General features: G+C 43.6%; 1 protein-coding gene across 3 annotated transcripts in view; it reads left to right on the top strand.

Annotated features, from left to right (window-relative positions):
• Window positions 1-25,875, top strand: part of LOC147024171 (uncharacterized) — a 44,880-nt gene that overhangs the window by 8,264 nt on the left and 10,741 nt on the right. The window contains exons 2-6 of one of the 3 annotated variants that reach the window (XM_085883821.1): window positions 4,228-4,348; window positions 7,574-7,764; window positions 8,087-8,238; window positions 10,286-10,490; window positions 24,363-24,445. In XM_085883821.1, the coding sequence (XP_085739947.1) occupies window positions 4,228-4,348; window positions 7,574-7,764; window positions 8,087-8,238; window positions 10,286-10,490; window positions 24,363-24,445 (752 nt within the window). Of the gene's footprint in view, window positions 1-1,918; window positions 4,349-7,523; window positions 7,765-8,086; window positions 8,239-10,285; window positions 10,491-24,362; window positions 24,446-25,875 lie in introns of those variants that run through there. The other 2 variants (XM_085883823.1, XM_085883822.1) reach the window with 2 other exon arrangements.

The raw sequence follows: 25,875 nt of genomic DNA, 5'->3' as shown, positions 1-25,875 counted from the left end.
CACCTGCATTTTTACTTCTTTTTGTTTTTTCTTTTATGTATATTTTCATTTATGGATGTTGTCCAACAATTCTGTGATTTTTTTTTCCTGGTGTACTGGCTTCAATGTCCATTGGCATGCAAAATTTCATCTTTCTCCATCACCCGGAAGGTACTGATGTTTAATATCAGTCAGATATATATATATATATATATATATATATATATATATATATATATATATTTATATATATATATATATATATATATATATATATATATATATATATATATATATATATATATATATATACACAATACACAGACGATCTTCACCGAGTTGGATGGGGCGCGTCGATTAACAGCAATCTTCAAGTCTTTGCACAGATTCTCATGAGATTCAAGCCTGGGCTTTGGCTCGGCTACTCAAGGACTTTCACATTCTTGTTCTGAAGTCATTCCAGTGTTGCTTCGGCTGTATGCTTTGGGTCATTGCCCTGTTGGAACACAAATCTTCACCGTAGTCTAACTCATTTTGCACTCTGAAGCAGGTTCTCCTCACTGTCTGTATTTGATTCCATTTCTTGTTCCCACCATCCTTAAATGTCTCCCAGTCCGTGCCACTGAAAAAACATCCCCATAGCACAATGCTGCCACCACCATGCTTCACGCGAGGGATGGTGTTAGATGGGTGATGAGCTGTGCTCGGTTTCCACCATACGTCACACTTTACATTCAGGCCAAAGAGTTCAATTTTCGTCTTAGCGGATAACATGATATTTTGCCTCATTCAAGGGTCTTTCACGTGCCTTTTTGCAAACTCCAGGCATACCGTCATGTGCCTTTTTCTCAGGAGTGGCTTCTATCTGGCCACTCTCCCATAATGTCGAGATTCGTGAAATGCTGCAGAGATTGTTTTCCTTCCAGCAGGTTCTCCCATCTCAGCCAAAGAACTCTGCAGTTCTCTCAGAGTGGTCATTGGGTTGTTGGTCACCTCTCTGACCAAGGTCCTTCTTGCCCGTTTGTTTAGATTGGTCAGATGGCCAGCTCAAGGAAGAGTCTGGTTCGTTCAATATTCTTTCCATTTCTTAACGATGGAGCTCACTGTGCTCTTGGAAACTTTCAACACTCCAGAAATTATTTTATACCCTTCCCCAAATTTATGCCTCCTCACAATTCCATCTCGGAGTTCCACTGACAGTTCCTTGGACATCGTGGTGGAGTTTCTACTCGAACATGCACCGTCAAATGTGGGACCTGATATAGAAAGGTGTGTTTCATTCTCAATCATGTCCAATCAATTGATTTGGCCACAGGTGGACTCCAATCAAGTTGTAGAGACATCTTAAGGATTATCAAAGGAAATTGGATGTACCTGAGCTCAATTTGGAGTGCCATAGCAAAGGGGTTGAATACTTATTGACGCAAAACATTTCAGCTTTTCATTTTTAATTGATTTGGAAAAAATTCTCAATTGAAAATTCCACTTTGACATTTTGGGGTATTGCGTTGGACATCATCATCAGTGATAAAGAAAAAAATCTCAATTTAATCCATTTTAAATTCAGTTTGTAACACAACAAAAATGTGATAAAAGTTGAGGGTTGTGAATACTTTATGAAGGCAATGTATATATGGGATTACTGACCAATCACAGTTTGTGGTGCATCATTTGCCAGTATATATATATATATATATATATATATATATATATATATATATATATATATATATATATACATATATATATATATATATATACATATATATATATATATATATATACATATATATATATATATATATACATATATATATATATATATATATACATATATATATATACATATATATACATATATACACCTTTGTACAAAGGAGAGATAGCAAGAAAGAAGCCAATACTGAAAAAGATGCATCAAAAAGCTCATATGGAGTTTGTGAAAAAGCAACGATGATACCGCAGGCATGTGGAGAGATGTTTTGTGGTCAGACGAGACAACAGTTGAACTTTTTGGTCTCAATTCAAATCATTACGTCTGCTGCAAACCGAACACTGTACATCACCCAATCAACACCATCCCAACTGTCAAGCATGGTGGTGGCAGCATCATGTCATGGGGCTGATTTTCATCAGCAGGAATTGGCAAGATTGTCAGGATAGAAGGTACAATGGACGGTGTAAAGTACAGGAGAATCCTTGATGAGAACCTGCTCGAATCAGCCATGAACCTGAAGCTGGGTAGGAGATTCACATTTCAGCAGGACAATGATCTGAAGCACAAAGATAAAGCCACACGAGAGTGGCTGAATAAGAAGAAAATAAATGTTTGTGAGTGGCTCAGTCATCGTCTTGACTTGAACCCAATTGAACATTTTGGTGAAACTTGAAGATTGCAGTCCATCGACGATCTCCATCAAACTTGGCAGATCTAGAGCAATTTTCACATGAAGAATGGGTGAAGATTTCACCATCTCACTGTACAATGCTGGTGGAGACCGACCCAAAAATACTCAGCAGTCATTCCTGCAAAAGTTGTTTCCACCAAGTACTGAGCGAAGGGGCTGAAGACCTTCACAACCAGTGAATTTTGATTTGTACATGTTTTTTGCAGGTATTCCTGATATGTAACCTCCTTCAACTATAACAGTGTTCAGTTTGATCTCTTCACTTATCAATAAAAAAAGTTAATTTGGAAAAATTGTTTCTACATTATATGTAATTCGTATAAATGTGCCGTAGAAGCAACGGCTTCAACACAGGTGCGGCCCATGTGTTAATTCATCAAATAACATCCCAGCATGCTTCGGGTCATGTATAACAATGCTGCACAGGCCTGGCTGCCCATAATTATGGTTAGCATGGCTGCAAGAGGAGACCTCTGTGACTTTAAACGAGGAGTGATTGTTGGGAGCATTTGGCAGGGGCTTCTTTGACAAATTAATCAGGTCAACTTGCTGATGTTTCATGAGCAACGGTGTCTAAGGTGATGTCGGCATGGGACTCCGACGGGAAAAGCATCATCAGCAAACAAAGGGCAACAGTGGGCGCAAGTGCATACTCCAGGATTGTGATATCCACGTATTCATTTGAAGTGCAAGGCAAAGCAAACGAGCAACTGCAGATCAATTGACTGCAAATTTAAATCAATTGACGGTCTCCATGGAAACGATGCTCTCGTGGTACTCGAGCAAATGCTGTCCGGACCGTCGTTTTCAGTTTTACTCGATTCTGTTGTGACAAGAATCCCCAAACTCATTTAATTTATGTTAGCAGCGGCTACAGAGTACGAGGAATCGGGAAAGACAGATAAATAAATGGGGAGTCAGAAGGAGGTAAGCCCTCTGCCAAGATTATGGACTGATGCCACTGCATATTTTTGGAGGTGGGGAGAGGGGAGGGCTTTTGCATGTTTGTAGATCTTGAAGAATTGGGATGAAAAGTATAAATAACAATAAAAGTATTAAATGCACATTTACTTACATCTGTTTATTGAGCACAACAACAAAAAAAAATTGGCACCAAGAAGATGCTCGACATGAGAAGCACCTATTTTATTTGTTAAATTATTTCAAAGAAACGTGGCAAAGGGGGGTCAGATTACATGATCAGAATGGACCACAGCAAGGAGCGGCTCGAGTCAACAATTTGCAGGGCCTGGAGTTGTCCGGTTGGCTCATCGTGATTGGCGCTGCCCCCTCCCTCCCCAACTTTTAAGTCAGATCGACACCAATGCTCGCAGACAAACAGGATTTGTTGAAGGAAGAGTACTCATAATCATAAAGAGGAGAAAGTTCAACAAGAATATAAAAGATGACGCATAGACCACAAAAGATGGCAGGAGACCTCAACTTTATAAAGCTGTTCGGAAGGACACATTTGGATGGATTCAAGGAGGTAATTCTAAAGAAGGAGAAATTGCTGGGTTAAAGGAGTGAAGGGTTAGCTGAAAAACGAGATTGTTGAAGGGTATGCAGGTATGGACTGTTGGATGAAATGCAACCTGGAGGGCTTGAGAGAGACAAAAGGCTAAATTGGAGGAGAGTGAAGCCGAGGGTTGAGGTTATGAAGACCTGTCACCTATCTGTCATGGTGCATCATGTCACCTGTCTGTCACTGGTGGAAGGGAAACAGTCCTCGTGCTTCATGCTCCTCTTAAGATACCAGGTAGGGATCGGAAACCTCCTTCCTCACGCACCTTTAATCCTTCACGCAAAAAGACCAATCAGGACTCACTTTGTTTTTCAGGAAATGGCTGCACTGTGCTTCTCAAAGCACCAGAGTGCAGGACACGTCGAGGTTACGACCTCATCTGTACTTGGGCAGTCTCTCAACCTGAAACCATCAACTCCTCATTCACCTACCACTAGTAAGACATCATTATTCACTAACAAAATGCTATTGCACTTGATCCTGGGTTAACATCGTGGTTAGCACCTTGAAAACCACAACGTTAAGTGAAACAACGTTAAATGGATCAATTTATCTAGTTAAGAATTCATAGTAATAGACATGTTAGGTTCCTCCACCCCCATGCCAGATAAATAAATAACAAATACTCCAGCACGCGACATTGCCGGGGTGTCTTCGGTGCTCGACAATGCCGCCGCGCAAGCACGTGGAAAGGGAATTGGGATGGAGCGGTGCACTTCTGAGGTCAATGTGTACAAATGATACTTACTTTGTGTGTGCAAATGTACTTCTGAGGTCAATGTGTACAAATGATACTCGCCATGCGGCACATGATTGATTAATTGATAAATTGGAATACTACAAGGCAGTGTTCTTGGCCCCCATCCTATTCATAATCTTCATCAACAATCTCAATGATTCTCTGGAACATCCTATTTCTCTATTTGCTGATGACTCCACCCTCTGCCGTGACATCCCTAATCCTTCAGACATCCCTCATCTCCTGCGATGAAGCCGAATCTATGGGCCTATCACTTTCTCATCGCAGACACGTCGGTAGTCTCTGTCTTCTATCACCATGTTTTTGGTCCTGCAGCCTTTGCTCTTTCCATGCTGTGTCCACCCCCACCCACATCCCACCCCAAGTTTATGTGGTGCACACACGGTCTACCACCCTTCTGGTGAAATTCCCAAATTCCAAGATCACTGCTCACCTCCACTCATTCGTTTGTTCGTTTTTTTTCTGCCTGTGGAACAAATTTCGTCATTCCCTTCAACCTCATCCTTACCTTTTGGTCTTCAAGATAGCTGTTCACCACCATCTCAGATCATCCCCCATCCTCCAAAACCATGATCTTTTCTACCCTGGTTAAGCCACACCCAAGCCTTCCAAACTTCCAGTTTTTCCTTCCTGTGAATTTGCTTCTGTATCCACCACCTTGTCCACCCCGTGAGTGCTCCCCTTACCCTCATTCTTACCCACATCGCATGTTTGTCCGTCTCTGTATATTTTGTCCCTCAGCCCTGCTGTTGGTGTTTACCCCCACTCTTTCTGCTGTTCCTTTTGTTCTGTTGCATCCTGATCTGTTCTGGATTCTAACTCTTCTACCAGCCTTGACTTTGCACACAAAAAAATGCCTTCCTTTTGTAACATGCTACTAAACTGTTGCCTGGACAGACACAAAGGAAGGCTTTGTCCCTAGCTCAATGGTGCACTGCTCTAACCTATGGGCCGGGGCCCCAACATCACACCTGTCTCTCCTGAATCTACCATTAACAACATTGTGGACATTTTCATTGATGAGGCAGAAGGAGAAGTCCTGTTACTCATGTAGTTGACAGCTTGGTGACCTCTCTATATTGGACAGACCCTCATCTGCTGTTGCTCTTTTTGCTCCCTCGGTTCTATGGGCCTCCCCAATTCTGCCAGGAGGCATACTTTTTCCAGTAACTCCCACTTGGTTTTCTAATAACCCCTGGTTTTCCAGTTCAATCACACTTTTTCTTTTCATCCAGGGCTTCAAGCCGGCAGTGCTCCACCACCTCATGTCATACCACTTCCTGACCCATGATCTTTATTACCCCCATCAACCCTTCCCAACCTAACTCTCTTACTTCCTGGTTTCAGTGTTTCCTCCTCTTCTCTCTCTTTTCCTGCCTTGCTGGTTGTTCCCATTTGTTGCCCCGGTACCCCACTGTTAGTTCAATTTTGCCCTTCCATAAGCCTCACTCTTGTAGAGAAAAAAACCCAGCAATACCCACTACAATGAGATACCCAAATATGAATGGTATTTCGAGGGGGGACATTTTTGCAAAAAAAAATATCCTGGAGGGGAGGTCAACGATAGATACCCACTACCCAGGGGGCATCGCATACCCAAGGGAGGCAATTATTTTGATCCCTCTCTGGAAGGGTCTCAGACCTTGGAATGACATGTTAATATTTTTATGGAGGGGTCCCCATTATGTGGGAAAGGGGGGCAAGCCCTTTTATAATGCATCCGGTCTATTGCTGGTGTTTCAAATCATGCTAAGATTATAAAAGAACGACACGTTGAAAACGGGTACCCTGCTTGTTATAATATGATATACATTCATTAACACTGATATACCGAGAGAGTTCATAGAATACCATAGTTCATAGTTCATAGAATACCCTGTCTTGTGAAGCAGGACACGGGCGGGGTCTATGAGTGGTAAATTTGATTGGTTGTGATGACGTAAAATGCTGTAATATTTAGTCCAAGTACTGCGAAACAGAAGGGTTTTGGAAGTGCTAAAAAAAAAGGGGGAATTTGTGTTCAAGTGTTCAAAGTATATAATTCAGTTGAAATAAAATAATGATTTTAAAGGTCGTATAAAAAATAATTCCAGAAGTTTTCCACCAACGATGCAGCTTCTTTTACACCACCATATTTAACACGTTGCATTAGTTATTCGTGTCTGTTGTTTGTGTCCTTTATGACATCCTTAAAAACAATAAGTTTTCTGTTTGGAATGATTTTCAATTTTGTTTGATTGCCAGACAAGCAGACAGACTACAATAAAAAAATAAAAAAATCGCACCGATGTCCAAAGGAAGCGATGCGGTTTGGCATTTCCTTCTCATGATGCTCAGCAGCCAGAGCTCCCCATTGTGTCAATTCAGCATCTGCACCACTTCTAAAAAAAAGTGGATGGCTTTAAAAACTTTTTAAAAAAACTTTGAGAAAACTTTATAAACTAAAAAACCTTTAAAAAAAAAACATTTTTGCCGGACGCGGCCACTTCAGATATTGAAACGGCTATACCGCTTAAAAATTCTCAGTCCTCTGTGCGCGCGGGCGATCGGGATGAATTCAGAGCCAAAGTATTGCTAAACTACAGGTTCCGTTTTCTGATTCATGTTCCAATTCGTGTTCAAAATTAAGTGATTCATCCTCGATCAAAACCTGACGTTTGTGGACAGAAAAAGAAGGCACTTATTTTGGATTAACCTTCAAAAATTTATCAGCACCTACTGGAGCATATGGACCATCCCATCATGTGACTAAGGCACATTTTTCTGTTCCCTACTTTTTTAGTGATGCAGTGCATGTACAAAATCTAAACCTCAGGTACTCTATTTTCAAAATGGCCACTTTACTGGGCAGGATGTTCCTGTTCTATCCCAGCCTCCTGAGCTACCGTCTTTGTGGCACAGCCCGGGCCAGGCCGTGGTTGAGTGTCCAGTTTCACGGCTGCCTACGGAGAACACTGCATCTGGAATGCTGCGCTGCACTATGCCCGAAGACCACATCATCTTGTATGAACAGCTCCTCATCACTCTCATCCTCCACAATGACTCCAGGATCTTATGCAAACACGCACAACCTGTGAGCCCTGAGGATGTAGGTATGAACTTTTTCCATATCGTTTCATAACTTTTTTTGCTTTTCTTCATTGTGTATATTTTTGTATTCTATTGTATTCCATTGATCCCAATTCAATTCAACTACTTGTTTTGTTTTTTTTGCAAAATGTTTAATTTTAGCTAGTTTTTTTTTTTCTTTTTATCCTCGGTTATAGGATTTTTTTTTCTCATCTCTTTAGTGGTCCAATGTGTTACTCACTGGACATTGCGCCAACGAGCATCGACCCTCAAATCAAAATGTATTCACAGCTCTGCATCAAGTCAATATTTTCCATCACCATAAGCCCTCTGCCTCTCCCACAGTTTGCACAGATCCACCAGAAAATCTTACAGCGACAGCAACTTCACGCCCTGGAGAGCTCTTGGTATCCTGGATCCCCCCTGATGCTGACATGATTGTTACTGCTACACTTCACTACCAACTAGCATTCCAGCGTAAAGGCATAGTCACTCAGGTGTGAATAACTGCTTGAAAAATGAACACCAAATACTATTTTTAAGTAAAACCTGAACCCATATTTTGCTGTACTGGACATTTTTTTCAAAAATTCATCCACCATTGTTGGTAAAATTGGATCAGTGAGTTAAGAACTGTCATTTTTTGAATAGTTGTGGAAGTATTCTTACACATACAAATCTGACTTACTAAGTATTATCGGTCAATATGTTGGAGTTATGTTCTTATTCCTCATGATGTTTGTCTTTGTCATCCCTCCTCCTCTATTTTCCCACTGCTCTCATCTGATCCACACCTCTCAAACATCATGGCATTGTTTATTTGATCTAAATGGGGGTGAAGTAAAATTATTCAGCAATGATATTGTGTTTCTGAAAATTCTCATCCACATTTTATATCCAAAGTTTGAAAAGCGCCAATGGACACTTCTGATAACTTCATCTGAATCCATCCACAACTTTTTCAGATATCGTGCTATATGAGGTCCGTCTAAAAAGTAACGGGACTGACTTCACATAAATTTTATTCCAAAAAAAATGTTGAAATCACAGCTTGTCCCCTTCAAAATAGTTTCCATCCAGTCTCACACACTTGTCCATCCTCTTCTTCCACGCTTCGATCCACCCCCCGGAAGGCTTCTTCTGGAATCCTCCGGAGCTCCGTCGTCACGGCCCTTTTGATGGCCTCCACATCAGGAAATCGGGTCCCCTTGATCACCCCCTTGAGCTTGGGGAATCAGAAAAAATCACAAGGGTTCAAGTCTGGTGAATACGGGGGTTGCTCCAGAGTTGGCACGTTCCTTTCCGCCAGAAACTGTCGGATGCTCATGGCACGGTGAGCAGGGGTGTTGTCATGGTGGAGCACCCAGGCGTTGTTCTCCCACAGATCTCTCCTCTTGTCCCGGACTGATCTCATGAGGCGCCGGAGGATCTCCTTGTACACGTATTGATTCATTGTTTGACCCTGTGATGGAAACTCAAAGTGGACGATGCCCTTGATGTCAAATAACTCGATGAGCATCACCTTGACCTTCAACTTCAACATCCTTGCTTTCTTTGGTCTTGGTGATGCCGGACTTTTTCACTGACGACTCTGCCCTTTGGTCTCAGGATCGTATTCGAATATCCACGATTCATCGGCAGTAATGACTCTCTCGAGCAGGTCTGGATCATCCTCGAGGCGCTCGATAATGTCTTGACAGACAGTGACTCTTTGCTGTTTCTGGTCCTCCGACAACAGCTTGGGGACCATCTTTGCGCACACCTTGCGCATTTTGGGATTTTCAGTGATGATGCTCCAGACAGTGTCCTTGTTGATGGAAAGTTCCTCAGCAATCATCCGCTCCGTGAGTCGACGATCTGCGCGCACCATCTGCTTCACACGCTCGATGTTGTCCGCCGTTCTGCTCGTTGAAGGACTTCCAGACCGTGGATCGTCTTCAACCTCCTCCTATCCCTCTTTGAACCTCTTGTGCCATTCAACTGCACGTGTACATGACATCGTTTCTTCCCCGTAGACTTGCTGCAGCATTGCGAAGGATTCCGAAGGGGTTTTGCCAAGCTTGGCAAGAAGCTTCAAATTGGCTCTGCTCACGACTCATAGCGCGACAACTTAGACTAGACAACGTGTAAAGCACGAGCTGTAAAAAATCACACAATGAGCGCAGTCAACAATCACCAATCATATATATTGCTGCAATGTTGCGAAAGACTGTGACGCAACCCGTTAGTTCAAGTTGTGTAAGTGGAGCACACCGCAGGCTCAGTCCCGTTACTTTTTAGACGGACCTCGTATCATGATATTTCAAAAGGTTGTGGACAGGTTATAACAAAACTTGGTGGATGAGTTGGGTAGGTGACAAAAACAAGCTGATTACATTTTGGCTCAGGTCCGGATCCAGATCCGGCCTATCAGTGGCATAGAAATCTTAAACTGTCCAGCCTGGCGGAGGTATGCGCTCTCTCGAGTGCCATTCTAGTTTCCAGGAATGATTTCATAAGCTTGTGTTTCTGTTTGTGATGTGAGTGATGTGGTGATTCTTGTAGGTGGTGACCAGCCAGCTTACATGTTGTGAGCTGTCATCCCTGCGACCTGGTGTTCCCTATGTAATTCGAATTCGGGCTGCTCCGGATGGCATCTCATTTCGTGGATCATGGAGTGAGTGGTCAACAGCTGTCGAGGCAACACCATCTCTGGCTTTGGGGACAGCACATTTGACAACACCAATCGTTGACCACACCACAACCTCAGGTTAACAGTGAAATTTTCCCAGTCTTATGCCCAGAAAATCACACCATTACTGTCCATGCAAACAATAATGACATTTTAAAGTGTGGATGACAAGTTTTAGTTGTTATATGTATATATATATACATATAAATATTTCGAATTATTTTATTTTTTAACCTGGAAGGGGGGTAATCTATAGATAGAATGTGATAAGAATAATATTGACCGTGTACTCGAATAGGGTAGAATTACTCCTGTATTCGGGATCCGTCAGAGCTAAGTGATATCTAACATGTGCACTGAGGGGGCAGTGGCCGTCCTTCAAAGAGCAGAATAGGGTATGGCAGTATCGTGTAAAACTTACTGCACAGGCGAGGCAATGTGAGGACTCAGGCACCAGAAAGACACTGGTTCAATGGAGTGGACATTAGCGTGGGCCGTTTGACCAGAAGATTGCAGGCCACAATGGCTTAGTGAGCTGTGGAGCCCTGGTTGAGTGCAGAACACCTTTATGAGAGGCCATCCTGGTAGTGGGTACGTGGTGATTGGACTTCTGCAGAGAAGACATCTCATCTCTCTCTCTCTCTCTCTCTCTCTCTCTCTCTCTCTCTCTCTCTCTCTCTCTCTCTCTCTCTCTCTCTCTCTCTCTCTCTCTCTCTCTCTCTCTCTCTCTCTCTCTCTCCGCTCATTGAAGAAGGACCGATCGAGAGACATGGACCAGACCAGCACGACATCCTCTCTCATCAAGATGTGAGACAGGGGAGCCAGCCAGAGGGGAGAGCAGTAATCCATCCAGCTGCAGATGAAAGCCTTGTAGGTAGATAGTTGCTCAGGTGTGTCAAGGAAGCACTTTGCATGGCAAAGGATACCAGTCAGCATCTGGCTCTAAAGACCAACTTTGAAATGTGCCTTGCCCAAGAGAGATTATGGCTGAGAGTGAGACTCAAGAGTTTGAGTGACTGAATGTCTTCGAAAGGATTGTTGAGAAAGTAGATGGGAGGGTTTGCGGTATGGTCCTTTCAGAGCGAGTGTGAGTGTGTGGGATTTCTTAGGATTGAAAGACATATTCCAAGTGTTTAACCAGTTTGTGATTTTCTCAAGGTCTGAGGAGAGGGAAGAGGTTGCCACTTGACTGTCAAAATAATGAGGGGTGTCATGGCAGAGATACGAGTCATCAGCAAAGAGATAAAGGAGGATTTTCCAGTTAGTGATATCATTGATGAAGATGAGGAATAGCATGGGGCCTCGAGCACTGCCTTTGGGTACTCCAACCTTGACAGGGAGAGGAGATGAAAGGGTTCCGTTGAGAGCCACATGTTGGCTATGAGAGTGGAGGAAGTCAGTAATCCAAGAGTGGAGTTGGCCTTGGATTCTACAAGCAGACAGTTTGGAGAGCAATGCGGGATGCCAGACTGTATTGAAGGCTCGAGATATGTCCAGAGAAACGGCCCTGATCTCATGTCCGATCATGAAGGCCTCAATCCATTGTTGGGCGAGTAGAAGCACCGTGTCCAAGGTAGAATGACCAGGTCTGATTCCGAAATGATGATCTGAGATTATGCTGTTGGGGGGAAAAGGAATTATTTTATGTCAACTGTGATAATTGATTCCACGATGCACCTTTTTATGTCATGCTGTGATGTTGGCTGATTTCCAAGCAGATGGAAGATAACCACTGGTAAATTAAGGGATGAAAACGGCAGAGAGAGGAAATGCAAAGGCAGCAGAGGATGTTTTTAGGACACATGAGCTAATTCTCTCCTGTCCAGTTGCAGAGTCGAGGATTGCAAAAAACTTTTCCCCCTTCTCAGGTGCAAAAGACACAATTCAGGAGCAGTTGGGTAGGACTGGGAAGGGTGGCTACAGAGAGAGAGAGAGAGAGAGAGAGAGAGAGAGAGAGAGAGAGAGAGAGAGAGAGAGAGAGAGAGAGAGAGAGAGAGAGAGAGAGAGAGAGAGAGAGAGAGAGAGAGAGAGAGAGAGAGAGAGAGAGAGAGAGAGAGAGAGAGAGAGAGAGAGAGAGAGAGAGAGAGAGAGAGAGAGAGAGAGAGAGAGAGAGAGATATTAGGACACAAGATTTTGAAGCACACACGAAATTAAGGCATTCGGACTTCTCGCGAGTGGAGTCGGCTGTGCAGCCATTTGAAGTGAGGGAAGCGATGGAAAGGGAGCAAACACCAGAGACAGACTTAACAAGGTGCCACCAGGTTTTGGAGGAGGGAGTCAAGTTTGAAAGCTCATTTTTGAGATTGAACAGATGTTGGTTTCTGGCTTTCCTGAGTCTACACGCACACACACACACGTTGCGTGCTTTGTGGAATGATCTTCGGCTGCCTTCGGTTGGATATACCTTCCAGGAGAATTCAATTTGTTTTAAACTCTATGCTGCTACATAAAGTACCACTTCCTACTTCTAGTGGCACTATCTTTTGAAAGTGTCTACAGGTAACCCTATTTGTCCATAAGCTATTCCCATCATCGACATTACAGCATAGCAGTTGCTCGTGCCTTTGTTTCATGTTGGGTAGCTGTATTTGGTGCGCCATCCACCATTACTACTGACAGAAGTCGCCTCCAGTTCGAGTCTTCTCTCTTCTGCTCACTCACTACTGGGGAGTAAGCTCACGGTGGTGAACTACCTCGGATTACTCGGAACAGAGACTCCGACTACCTTGGATAATCCTGTACCAAATAAACTTATAGAGCGCTTTCAGAGACCACTCAAAACTCCTGCAAACACTCGATGGTCTGAAGGTCTACCTCTCACCATGCTGGGTATTTGGACTGCAGTCAAATCTGACCGAGGGTGCTCGACGACAGAGATTGCTTTGGGGATCACTGTTAGGTTGCCAGGGTAGTTTGTTGTACCCATTATGGCTGATTTTGATTTGGATCCCAGCAGTTATGTTCACCGGCTGAGACAACACATGCAATACCTCAGACCCTCACCCATGAGAACTCAGAGCATACAATCACAGATGCATTCAGATCTCACAACATGCACACACACACGTCTTTGTATGCCAAATTGCAGTGAGGAAACCTCTTCAACCTCCATACGATGGCCCTTTTTGAATTATTGGCCACACTCATAAACAGTCGATATCAACGGCAAGCATGATAGTGTCCGCATTGAACGTGTGAAAGTGGCTTATCTCGATCAAGACTACGTTCCGATGACGAACTTTGAACAAGGTGACAACTAGTCTTCTTCATTCTCAGTTATCATCCCCTATTCACACACACACACACACACATCTCAAGCCTCTTCTCCTACCAACTTACCTGCGCAGAGTTACTCGTTCAGGGAGACGTGTATACTGGCCGGCGAGATATGTGCAACTTCCATTTTATTTCACCAGGATGAAGTACAGGTATTCATTAATTATGTCAATGTTTCGTAGCATGTACTTATTTAATCATGTACACCACTTGTATGGCATTATTACCTCCGCCACCGAAGGTGAAGGAGATTATGTTTTCACACCTGTCTGACTGTTTGTTCCTTGCAAAATCGAAGATTTTTCCAAGTATATTGGTTTGTCGATTTTGTTCTTCTGTTCTGTCTGTTGGGTCGCCGAAATAGGTTGGGTCGCCGAAATAGGTTGGGTCACCGAAATAGGTTGGGTCACCGAAATATGTTGGGTCCCCGAAATAGGTTGGGTCGCCGAAATAGGTGACCCTTATTGTCAGTAATTCTGTCTGTTTGTTTGGATGTTTGTTTGTTTGTCATCAGCATAATTGGTAGCAAACGTGGGCAGATTTTGACCAAACTCGGGTGGTAGGTACATCTTATGACCTAGTGCTTTGGAAATTGTGATGGTTGCTTGGAACGCTTTGGTTCCCTAGCAACAACCGAAAAACCTTCAAAATCGGTACCATTCACGCGAAATCAATTCCGAAAGCCATTATCCCACGTAGGCTTATGAAATTTGGCATGCAGCATCTACAGGTGATGCTCTACCAAATATATTCCGGTTTTTGTGATATATGGAATAGTTTACCCGCAGCGCCCCCTTCAAATGGGGTATGCCCGAAAATTTGCGAAAATTTAAGGCCCCCTTGCGACCAGGTGAGTGCATCGATCCGAATGAAACTTTGCAGGTTCATAGCACGCAATGAGTACTACAACTTTGCCTCAGGACATATTGACCGATATTGCTTAGATCAGGGGTCAAAGGTCAATTAGTGCAAAAATCGATAATATGCGAGAGCTGGAGGTGCCTTCGCGCCAAATGCTACTCCTCCTAGGGTTATGGTCAGATAGTCATGAAAATTCACACTAATCGTATGGAATACATTGTGCACAAACGATCGAGCCGGATTTTCCATTTATATCTTTGTTCACCCACAGCACCCCCTCGAACTTTGGGGATTTCCGATTTCAAACCGCATTTTCGGTACTTTTAATTCAAATTGATACCGAGTAGTTATCAGTAGATGGAACTCGATGAGATTTGGTATGCATAATCTTAAGGTGATTCTCTATCCGCTATATGACATCCATTTTTTTCTACATCTTATAGTTTCCAAATGGTAACCCTCTCAACTTTGGTGTCTGAGGGCCTTTGAGCATTCCCGCTGAAAATTCAAAGTACACTAGCTCCAAGACATTTGAACCGAATCAAATGAATCTTTACATGTTTATAGACCGTCATGAGTACTACAACTTTGCTCATTTGCATAATGACCTATCTCGAGTAGGTCAGGGGTCAAAGGTCAATAAGTGCATTTTTCGGGTTCATAGGTACATCGTACACAATTAGTACTACAACTTTGCTCCAGGACATATTGACATATCTCGGCTTAGTCAGGGGTCAAAGGTCAATGAGTGCATTTTTCGGTCAAAATGACCATTCAAAGCTCCCTTGCTCCGACACTGGTTAACCGATACGAATGACAGTTCATCGGTACATAGTACACAATGAGTACTACAACTTTGCTTCAGGACATATTGACTTATCTCGGTGAAGTCAGGGGTCAAAGGTCAATGAGTGCATTGTTCTGGCAAAATGACCATTCGAAGCTCCCTTGCTCATACACGGGTTAACTGATTCAATTGCAATTTCGTAAGTACTTAGTACTAGATTAACTCAGATCAGCATTCTATTCAACGCTCGAGTCTGTGGTTGATTAGTGCCACAGGCAAGATACACTTCCAGTCTTGGGGGATTTCAATGCATTGACTGGAACTGACAGGGATGGTAATGAGACATGTGTTGGTCCCCATGGGTCTGGAACTGTGAACCAGAATAACACTAAGTTCCTTGACTTTGCAAGAAGTCATCGAATTTGCGTGGCTGGTTCATGGTTTCAGCACCCACAGGCTCATCGCTGGACTTGGTATTCCAACACTGGTGATGTGGCAAAGGAGATTGACCATGTGCTCGATGATGGTCGTTGGAGGATGATCCAGAACGGCAGGGTCTACTGGAGTGCTCAGTTCCTCAATACTGACCACAGGCTTGTTGTAGCAACTCTGAAGTTGCAGGAATATGTTACCATCCCAGCCGAGGCTGGATGTTGGTAAGCTCCAGGATGAGAGGGTAGCTGAGGAGTTTCTGAACAGGTTAAGTGGAGATTTGGGCCGGGGGGGTTGGCCGTCTGGGTGCTTTGGAGGATCCTAAAGAGTTGTCGAGTGCCTTCAAGACCAGCATCCTTGGTGTTGCAGGTTGATGTCTCAGAACTCATCTTCGGGTGAAGAATAATTTTGTCTCTCAAGGGAAACTGGATACCATTGACCAGAGTCACAGGGCCAGGCTGAATGGCAGAGCTGAGCTGTTCAGAGAGCTGAGGCATAAAACTTCAAGTGCACGATGGATGGACAAGGAGGCCTATGTGTGAGGAATCTGAGGGGGAAGAACATCACCTGTGGTCAAGTGATTCTAGTCCCGCTTGCAGGGGAATTCCACATTGCATTCATCCAAGCCCATCCCTCAGTGTACTGCAGTTGGAGCAGAGCGTGGTAGGCTCTTGACAGAGGAGTCTGAAGTGAAGGCCCGCTGGGCCGGTTACTTTGAGCAGCTGTACCAGGCTGATCCACCAGGTGTCGACTTGGATGGCAGTGGTGTTATAATCCCTATTGCTGACCCTCCAATCAACTGTGGTCCACCTTCGTTTGTGGAAACAGGCTGCGGTATACTGGTTGAAATGGGGCAAAGCTCCAGGGATCTGTGGCATCCATGCTGAACTTCTCAAGGATGGTGGAAATGCTGCACTCGTGCCGTTGCATGCAGTTTTGTGCTCTGCCTGGAACACAGGCATCATCCAAACTGACTGGAAGAGGGGGCTTGTTGTCTCTCTCTGGAAAGGGAAGGGTGATCGCCAAGACTGCAACAACTACCGAGGGGTGACGCTGCTCTCAGTGCCGGGCAAGGTCTTTGCTCGGATAATTCTTGATCGGGTTCACCACCATCTGCTTGAGCACCAGCGTCCAGAGCAGTCAGGCTTTACACCAAAGAGGTCAACGATTTACTGTTTCCATGTTCTTAGGGTCCTGCCTGAATACATACAAGAGTTTCGGCAGGGGCTGCTTGCAGCTTAAGTTGATCTCTGTAAAGCGTTCGATTCAGTGAATCAGGATGCCCTCTGGAGGATTCTTGGTCTTCGTGGGGTGCCACCAAAACTGATCAATCTGATGTCTGAACTCTACTCTGGTACTGAGAGTGCTGTGAGATGTGGAGGTACCATCTCTGACTTATTTGCAGTTGTTACTGGAGTTCATCTGGGGTGTGTACTGGCCCCCACACTTTTCAGCACTTGTATGGACTGGATTCTGGGGAGGATGTTGGAAAGATCAAGCTGCGTTGTATCATTTGGGAATGTCAATATTTCCTTCCTTGATTTCGCAGATGATGCAGTCATCTTTGCAGAGACTTTAGGTATCGTTTTGGGGGCTCTCGGGGTACGGAATGATGACTCGGAGCCGCTGGGATGACAGGTTTCCTGGGTAAAAACAAAGATCCAGGTTTTCAATGACATCTTGGATGCTGCTGTCCTGTCTGTACCTGTTTGTGGCAAGGATGTCGAGGTCATGGAGAGATTCACTTACCTTGGCAGTGATATTCATGTATCTGCTGGATGTGAACCAGAGGTCAACAGACGTCGGGGTCGGGCCTGGGGAGTCATGGATTCATGGATCATGGGGTGTGGTGCTGCCAGTACCTGTGCAGGACGACAAAAGTCCAAGTCTTCAGGTCCTTGGTGCTTCCAGTCTTGCTCTATGGATGTGAGACTTGGACTCTGACCAGGGATCTGAGACGGAGACTTACTTCCTTTGGTACCAGGTCTCTTCGGAGAATCCTTGGCTATCGTTGGTCAGACTTTGTGTCCAACAAGCGGTTGTTGAGAGAGACTGAAATGAGACTTGTTACCTGCATAGTTTGTGACCATCAGCTGCAGCTGTATGGACATGTGGCTCGTTTTCCTGATGCTGATCCTGCTCACCAGATTCTCTGAGCGAGGGAGTCTCGTGAGTGGAGGAGGCCAATGGGCCGACCACGTGCCTCATGGTTGCAGCAGATTGAATCAAAAACATCTCAAGAAGTTGGGGATGGCCAGGCATCTGCCTGGGGGGATGGCCAGACGGAGGCCACTGGAGTACCGGGGAAAGTGGCGTGCTGCTCTGGCACATGCTCCCATATCTGATATGACCTGAACTGACGGGGTCTCAAAAAATACACGATGGACAGCCTGGCCACCAAAAATGTCTGTTCTCATGAAGTCATCAGGGCTCAAGCCCTGGGTGTTGTGACATCATCCTTACATTAGGATAAAGTAAAAACGGAATTAAAAATATAACCTTTATGTTAATTACCTTTGCTCAGGATCTATTTAAGACGCACCTCAAACTTGCCACCAGAGAGAGAGAGAGAGAGAGAGAGAGAGAGAGAGAGAGAGAGAGAGAGAGAGAGAGAGAGAGAGAGAGAGAGAGAGAGAGAGAGAGAGAGGGACAGGAAGAAGGAGAGGGAGAGAGAAAGAAGAAGAAGAGAGAGAGGAAGAGAGAGAGGGGAAGAACAAGAAGAGAGATAGAGGAAGAAGAAGAAGAAGAAGAGAGAGAGGAAGAAGAAGAGGGAGAGAGAGACAGAGGGAGAGGTGAGAGGAGAGAGAGGGAGGAGGAGTGAGGAGGGGTGGGAGAGTGAAGAAGGGGGACGGTAGGAGAGGGGTGAGGAATGACGAGAGCGAGTGAGGGTGGGAGAGCGATGCCTCACCACACATCGCTCTACACTCAGGGAGGGAGGGGATGTGAAGAGTGGGGTGAGAACAAGAGGAGGGGAGAGAGGGGGAGATGGAGAGGGGGTGGGAGAGAGAGTGGGAGAGAGAGAGAGAGAGAGGAGGGATGAGGGGGGGAGAGGAGGGAGGGGGGTGAGGAGGGACATGGGACCAAGGAGGATGGAAGTGAGAGAAAGAGAGAGATGGGGGGGGGGGGTAGGTGAGGGGAGTAGGGGAGTTAGCAAAGAAATGTTATGTTATGCCTTATGACCATGCGCATGAACATGAGCATGTGCACACACACGCACACACACTCACACACTCACACACACACACTCACACACTCACACACACATACACACACACACACACACACACATACACCCAAACACAGACACACACGTACACACACACACACATGCACATACACACACGTACACACAAACACACATACACACACATACACACACATACTCACACACACATATTCATACACATACATACATACATACACACATACAAACACACACACACACACATACACACACACACACACACATACACACACACACACACACACTCACACACTCACACACACCCACACACACACACGCACACACACACGCACACACCCCCACACACTCACACACTCACACACACACTCACACACTCACCCACACATACACACACACACACATACACCCAAACACAGACACACACGTACACACACACACATGCACATACACACACGTACACACAAACACACATACACACACATACACACACATACTCACACACACATATTCATACACATACATACATACATACACACATACAAACACACATACAAACACACACACACACATACACACACACATACACACACACACACACACACACACACACATACACACACACACACACATACGCACACACATACACACACACATACACACACACGCACATACACACACACACATACACACACACGCACATACACACACACATACACACGCACATACACACACACATACACACACACGCACATACACACATACACACGCACACACGCACATACACACACGCACATACACACGCACATACACACACACACACACACACACACACACACGTCCCTGTTTTTGTGATCGACGTGTTCCTGCACAACACTGTTTAAATCGAAGTGATGTAAATCAAACTTTAAAACTTGTTGCATTAAAGGGAAAATTGGTTCTTGACAGAAAAATTAATTGAGTGGAAAATTTTCAGAGCAAATTAATTGAAACATGACAATAAAATACTCTTCATCGGGTCTGTTCGTTGTCTTTTTTTTCTTGTCCAGCACAAGGCTGCGAGTCGCCTCATTGACTGAGAGTGTGGCAGTGCTTCTGGTGCAGTGCCCCTGTAGGTTACAGCAGGAATTTGAAACTTGGCCAGGATTCCAGAGATAGCTCCCCTAATCTTCGCAAAAGACACCGCAAAGAGATCGTAAATGCCCACCGACTAATTCCGGTAGATGTGATGTCCATTTCAGCGTCTATCTGAGGGACAACACTCACATTTATTAATCACCCTGCCTGTGAAACACCGGAATGACAGTTTATTTCATAGTTAGGTTGTTCATAGTTAGTTAGACAGAGGCTCAGGGTTGTCTGCTCCTTCATCCATATCTGACAACTCCGCAAGAAGACGTGCTGGGTTCTTCTTTGCATTTCTTATTGGTGATGGAGTTGGTTCTGATGTTGCAAAAGAAGTTGAGGATGTTGATGTTGTGGGTTCACCATATCGAGGACTTTCAATCTTCTGGAAAAAAGCTAAAGAGAGACTTTCGCACTGCTTTCTTCTTTGTTTGTTTTTCAGCAAGCTTACTTTGTCAAAATTGAAAACATTTTCCAATTCTTTCTTGAACTCATAGTTCACGTGTCCCGTTGCTTTAGTCATTTTAATCCTCCCGTTATGTTAATCATTATTTTAATTACGAGTACGTGCCCGTACGTGCGTGGCCGTACGTGCAAAAAAAAAAAAAAACTTTCAAACCGCGAGCCAGAAACAACAACCACACAGGCCGTTTCTTCACTCTCGCGTGCCCGTACGTGTGTGGCCCGGAAGTTCGCATATTGCAGTTACGATTATTCGCAATTTAGTTTTAATGGCCAATTATTAAATTAGCTCCAACATATTTTGCCTTTTCGCAATGTCGTCGCAAGGAAAAACACAAAGCGAAGAGAAGAGAAAAAATAATAGAGAAAAAAAACGTATGTGCAACCCCCCCCCCAAACCACCCTCCCCACTCCAAAAAACTTTCAAACAACCACACAGGCCGTTCCTTCACTCTCATAAACGACGACTGGATTGGGGCATTGTGTTTATCTATAAATGCGCATAAGAAATCGAGAAATTATTAGAATACAGTAAGTCATCACGATCCAGAAGTCCGTACGTTGTAACCCGTAATGGGGAACGCGGCTGATAATCTCTTCCCCATCGGCCAGGCCTACGCAGCAACGTGTCCTGTCAACCATATTGCTGTCACAGACACGAGTTATCTGTCGACGATGGGTGTCTATTGTGGGGAAGACGTGTAGTCATACCATCCCCACTGCAAGGACAGATGGTTGCAGAATTACATGAAAACCACCTAGTGTCGGATGAAAGCCCGAGCCAGAGTATTCGTTTGGTGGCCTTGACTGGATATGGATATAGAGAACAATGTGAGGTCATGTCCTGATTGTGCGGAGACACAAATGTCCCCAAAAGCTGTTCCACTTTTGTGGCCGTGGGCTAAGGAACCATGTCAATGGATCCATTTAGATTTTGCCAAAGTGAAAGGTCTAAATTTTTTTGATCGTGGTGGACAGCTATTTTAAATGGCTTGAGATTTTTCCTATGTTCATTACGAAAGAAAATGCTACCATTGTTGTGCTGACATCATTGTTCGCGAGGTATGCTCTTCCGCAAAATGTCATGTCCGATCATGGAGCCCAATTCATTCCAGATAAGTTCACAACGTTTCTGAAATTTCACGGCATAGATCACATTTTATGTCCACCATACCATCCCGATAGTAATGGCTTCGCTGAAAAGAATGTTCAGACATTCAAGAAAATGTTTCACAAATCTGACAAATCGTGGACGTTACACCACAAAATAGCATTTCAGGAACATGCCTCATACGACAACAGGTGTAACTCCGGCTGAATTGTTCTTCGAAAGAACCCCCAGAACTCGTTTGTCTCGGGTCAAACATTGTTTACAAAGAAGGGTCGAAGACAAACAAAACTCTTCTAAGGTTCACTGTAATTGTCCGAACCCTAAAATGAGATCATTTGACTTGTCTAAGCCTGTCCATGTCAGAAATGTGATCGTAGGGAAGGAGAAGTGGATTCCAGGGATGATTGCATCTATTAATGGTCCACTCACTTATCTGGTGAGAGTTCCAGGAAATAACTGTCTGATAGCTGACGATTTGTGTCGAAATGGTGATGCGTATCGTCAATTGGAGCAAACATTACTTGAGTACGAACCAACATGATTCTTGATTCAACATCGAGAAAGAGTCAGCAGTCACCTGATGTAGAACCAGTTTATCCCCGTACACCTGTTCAACCAAGTCTGGCTCCTCAGACATTACCCTTTTTGTCCAATAGCTCATGCCAGAGAGTGGAGCCTGCTTATGCACAACAAAGCACTTTGTTTATGGCTTCCCTACGTCTGAGTCATGTGCACATTTTCCTCAGCCTTGAAGATCCAGGATACAACAGAGTTGGAGGAAGATGAGGAAGGAGGAGAGGGGAGTCGAGGGAAGGTAAAGAAGGAAGAGTGAGGAGAGGGGTAGACTGGTTCAGCAGTTTTTAAACTCCAAACAGATTGACTTCCCCAAGCTTAAGGTACCATGGAGTGAAGTTTCAAACAAAAAATATTTTTGGAAAAAAAAGTTGGATTAATAAAAAATAATAAATTCCAAGTCAGGTTAAAATGCTCCTGGTACTTAGGATCAGCTCTGACCTGTCTTAGACAGATCATATCTCTAAGCTGGCATCGAAAGCCAGCTACTGCCTTGGAATCTTCCCAAGGAACAAATCCTTCCTCCACCATCAATCAGATATCTCCCAGTTTTATCTTTTTTATGACGAACCTCTCCCCCACTCTCTAACCCTCATCCCTCCCTCACCCCCTCCTCGTGTTCACACTTCCCGTGATATCCTCCCATCCACATTCCTACTTGTAGGTTTAGGTAAGCTAAGGTGAACATAAGAACCTGTTTTCTATTTAAGTGTTGCTGTTTGCCTTATACTTGTGGGGGATCTATGGGGCTCCTCTATTGGACTTGGTGCCCTGTGGACCAATGCCATTGTGTATTTATTTCCTGACCTTTTTTTTAAACATGTATATGATTATTTTTATGTTTAATACTGGCTGTGGAAATCCTCCCTTGTGCTTGGATATTCTTTCGCTGCCATTACAGGTCATTTTAATACAGGATAAAGTATGTAGGAATCTTTCCAGCACTAAAATACCAGCCTTAAAAGCTGAGGTTATATAAGCCTTTGGCCTTGCATTCTGGGCATATAGCCTGGTAGTTTTGTCCAAATGTCATAGGTAAGTGATGATACCTTCATTGTTTTCATATTACTTTAATACACCTTCATTCCATGTCAGTTGGTTCAATTATAATTGTTAATCTACATTGTTCAATTGAGTGAAAAACTTTAGATGCTTTAAAAAAATTATTGGGACCACTGGACCTGTAGCTTATTTGGGCCCTGGCCTAATGCTGTAACCCAAATTTGGTAGTATTCTGACTGGTGGGTCTTTCGAGGAAGGTTTTTGAAGAAATTCATGCGATTTTTCCCCAAAAATTGACCAAGTCTGCCATTTTGACAATTCCGGTCATGAGATCGTCATGACCTCTGCAATTTAACATCAGGACCTTATTCTCACGTTGTAACCCAAATTTGGTCGCATTCGAACTGGTGGGCTTGGAGAAGAAGATTTTTGAAGAAATTTACTAAGTCGGCCATTTTGACCTACAAAAGGTCACATGACTGGAACGAGCTTTACAATTCTTGTTGCTGCAAAATTTCAGCCAGATAGTTTTACTCAGCAGAGTGCACACCTCTACCAGGCTGAACGGTTTATGTTTTGTATCACTGAGAGGCCGGATCTGCATCCCGACTTTAATCAAGATCAAATCAGCTTGTTCTTGTCACCGACCCAACTCATCCACCAAGTTTTTGCATAATCCTTCCACAGCTTTTTGAAATGCCGTGCCAAATATTTTTAGGCCTTCTCTCTCGATTTGGAAGAATCACTTCGAAAATTTAAAACTTCTCTTATCCAGATCTTGAACCGGATCTTCACCAAAATCAAATCAATTAATTCTTGTCAGTTGTCACACACCCAACCAGTCCACAAATTTTTGTCTGTATTCATCCATAACTTTTTGAGATATCTTGCTCAAGGAAAAACAAATAACGAGACAGACGTAAAGACAGAAAAAATGGGTGAAAACAACCTCCGTCTATCTTCTGTAACGGAGATAAAATTTTACAATTGGTATTGGGGATACCTCACTGAATAATATAATTTGCAAGGTTCAAAAATACACATCTGCACCTGATTGTTTTCTTCATTTGTTATCTTCTTTCATGAATATGTTAATTTGTTTGCACTTTGTCTTAACAGGCCAGCACATTCGAGCCAGTCGCTCGGACTCAGACAAAGCCGAGAACCCGCATTCCATTACATGCAAGGATCCCTTGTGCTCTGTAAGTAATTACATACAAGCAAAAGTACCCGTCCCAGGTGATGGGAAAAGTTTAAGTTAATCTATCAATTCAAATTATTACATAGACTTTAAAATGGTTAATTGTCATGCATTCTTGGTTTCACTCAGAGCCAAAGCTCTGAGCGACTTAAACCGTCGATCGATAAATAGGAGTGAAACATTGGGTGGCAGAGGTTGGATTTGTCCAAAATCATTTGGAGGGCAAAAGACCAGAGGGCAAAAAAAAAATCTATTATAAATTGTGTTACTCCATGAAGATCTGTATTAAATCTACTTTAATCCAGATGTTCATGGTGATTTTAAAGGTTAGTGGAAGGGACAATAAAGTGACTGATTATATTGGATCAAAAAAGTGAAATGAAAATGCAAAATAACGAATCAGCAACTCTTCAAACACAGCATGGGAAGCGACCGCCGTAAATGGGAGACAGATGGATGGATGAACAGACAAGACTCCGTGGTTTGCAATATATATATATATATATATATATATATATATATATATATATATATATATATATATATATATATATATATATATATAGATACTCCACCGGTCAAAAGTTTTACCACACAACCATTGTCCAGTTTTTTACTGAAATTTAAGCAGTTTAATGTTTCAATGTACTCTGAAATTAAAGTATAGAACAAATAAACAATTGCAGATAAAAAATAAATCATGGAATCGTTTTGTTGAAAAAAATTTAATCTAAATTTTTGACTCATCAAAGACATCACCTTTTGCAAATGTAACAGCCGAACATACTCGTGGCATTCTTTCTCCAATGGAAATCAAATATTGTTCAGAAAATTCTTCCCAACACTGTTGCAGAAGTTCCCACAAATGTGTTGCACTTGTAGGTTGCTTTGCTTTCACCCTTCTGTCCAGTTCATCCCAAACCAGCTCGATGGGGTTTAAGTCTGGAGACTGTGCTGACCATTCCATCACTTGAAACCGACCGTCTCGTTCTTTTCTTCTGAGGGAGTTCTGACATAGCCTGGAGGTATGTTTTGGGTTCATGGTGTTTGCTATATCTTGTTTCATCCTCTTGCTTGCTTCTTGCTTCATCTTGCTTTTGGATAAACCCCTGACCAACTAGGCGAAGACCAGAGGGTATTCCATGACGCTGTGAAATGCTGTTGTCGCCATTTTGGTTCAGGGTGCCAGTCACTCTGTGCAAGTCACTGGCTCTGGATCCAGCCAAAGAGCCCCAGATCATCACGCTTCCTCAATCAAGTTTGACAGTTGGTGTCACACACTGAGAAACCATCCTTTCGGCTACTCAACGGTGTACAAAAACCCTGCGTGATGAACCGAAGATTTCAAATTTTGATTCATCGGTCCATAAGACCTTCTTCCAGTTTTCAGTAGTCCACTGGCGGTGCTTCATGGACCAGGCAAGCCTCTTT

Source organism: Eptatretus burgeri, chromosome 6 (assembly GCF_056783735.1).
Source record: "Eptatretus burgeri isolate ZD-2024b chromosome 6, Ebu_testis_v1, whole genome shotgun sequence".
NCBI classification, from domain to species: domain Eukaryota; kingdom Metazoa; phylum Chordata; class Myxini; order Myxiniformes; family Myxinidae; genus Eptatretus; species Eptatretus burgeri.
Note: the sequence above shows the minus strand (reverse complement) of the source record. Positions and strands in the feature narration are given on the sequence as shown.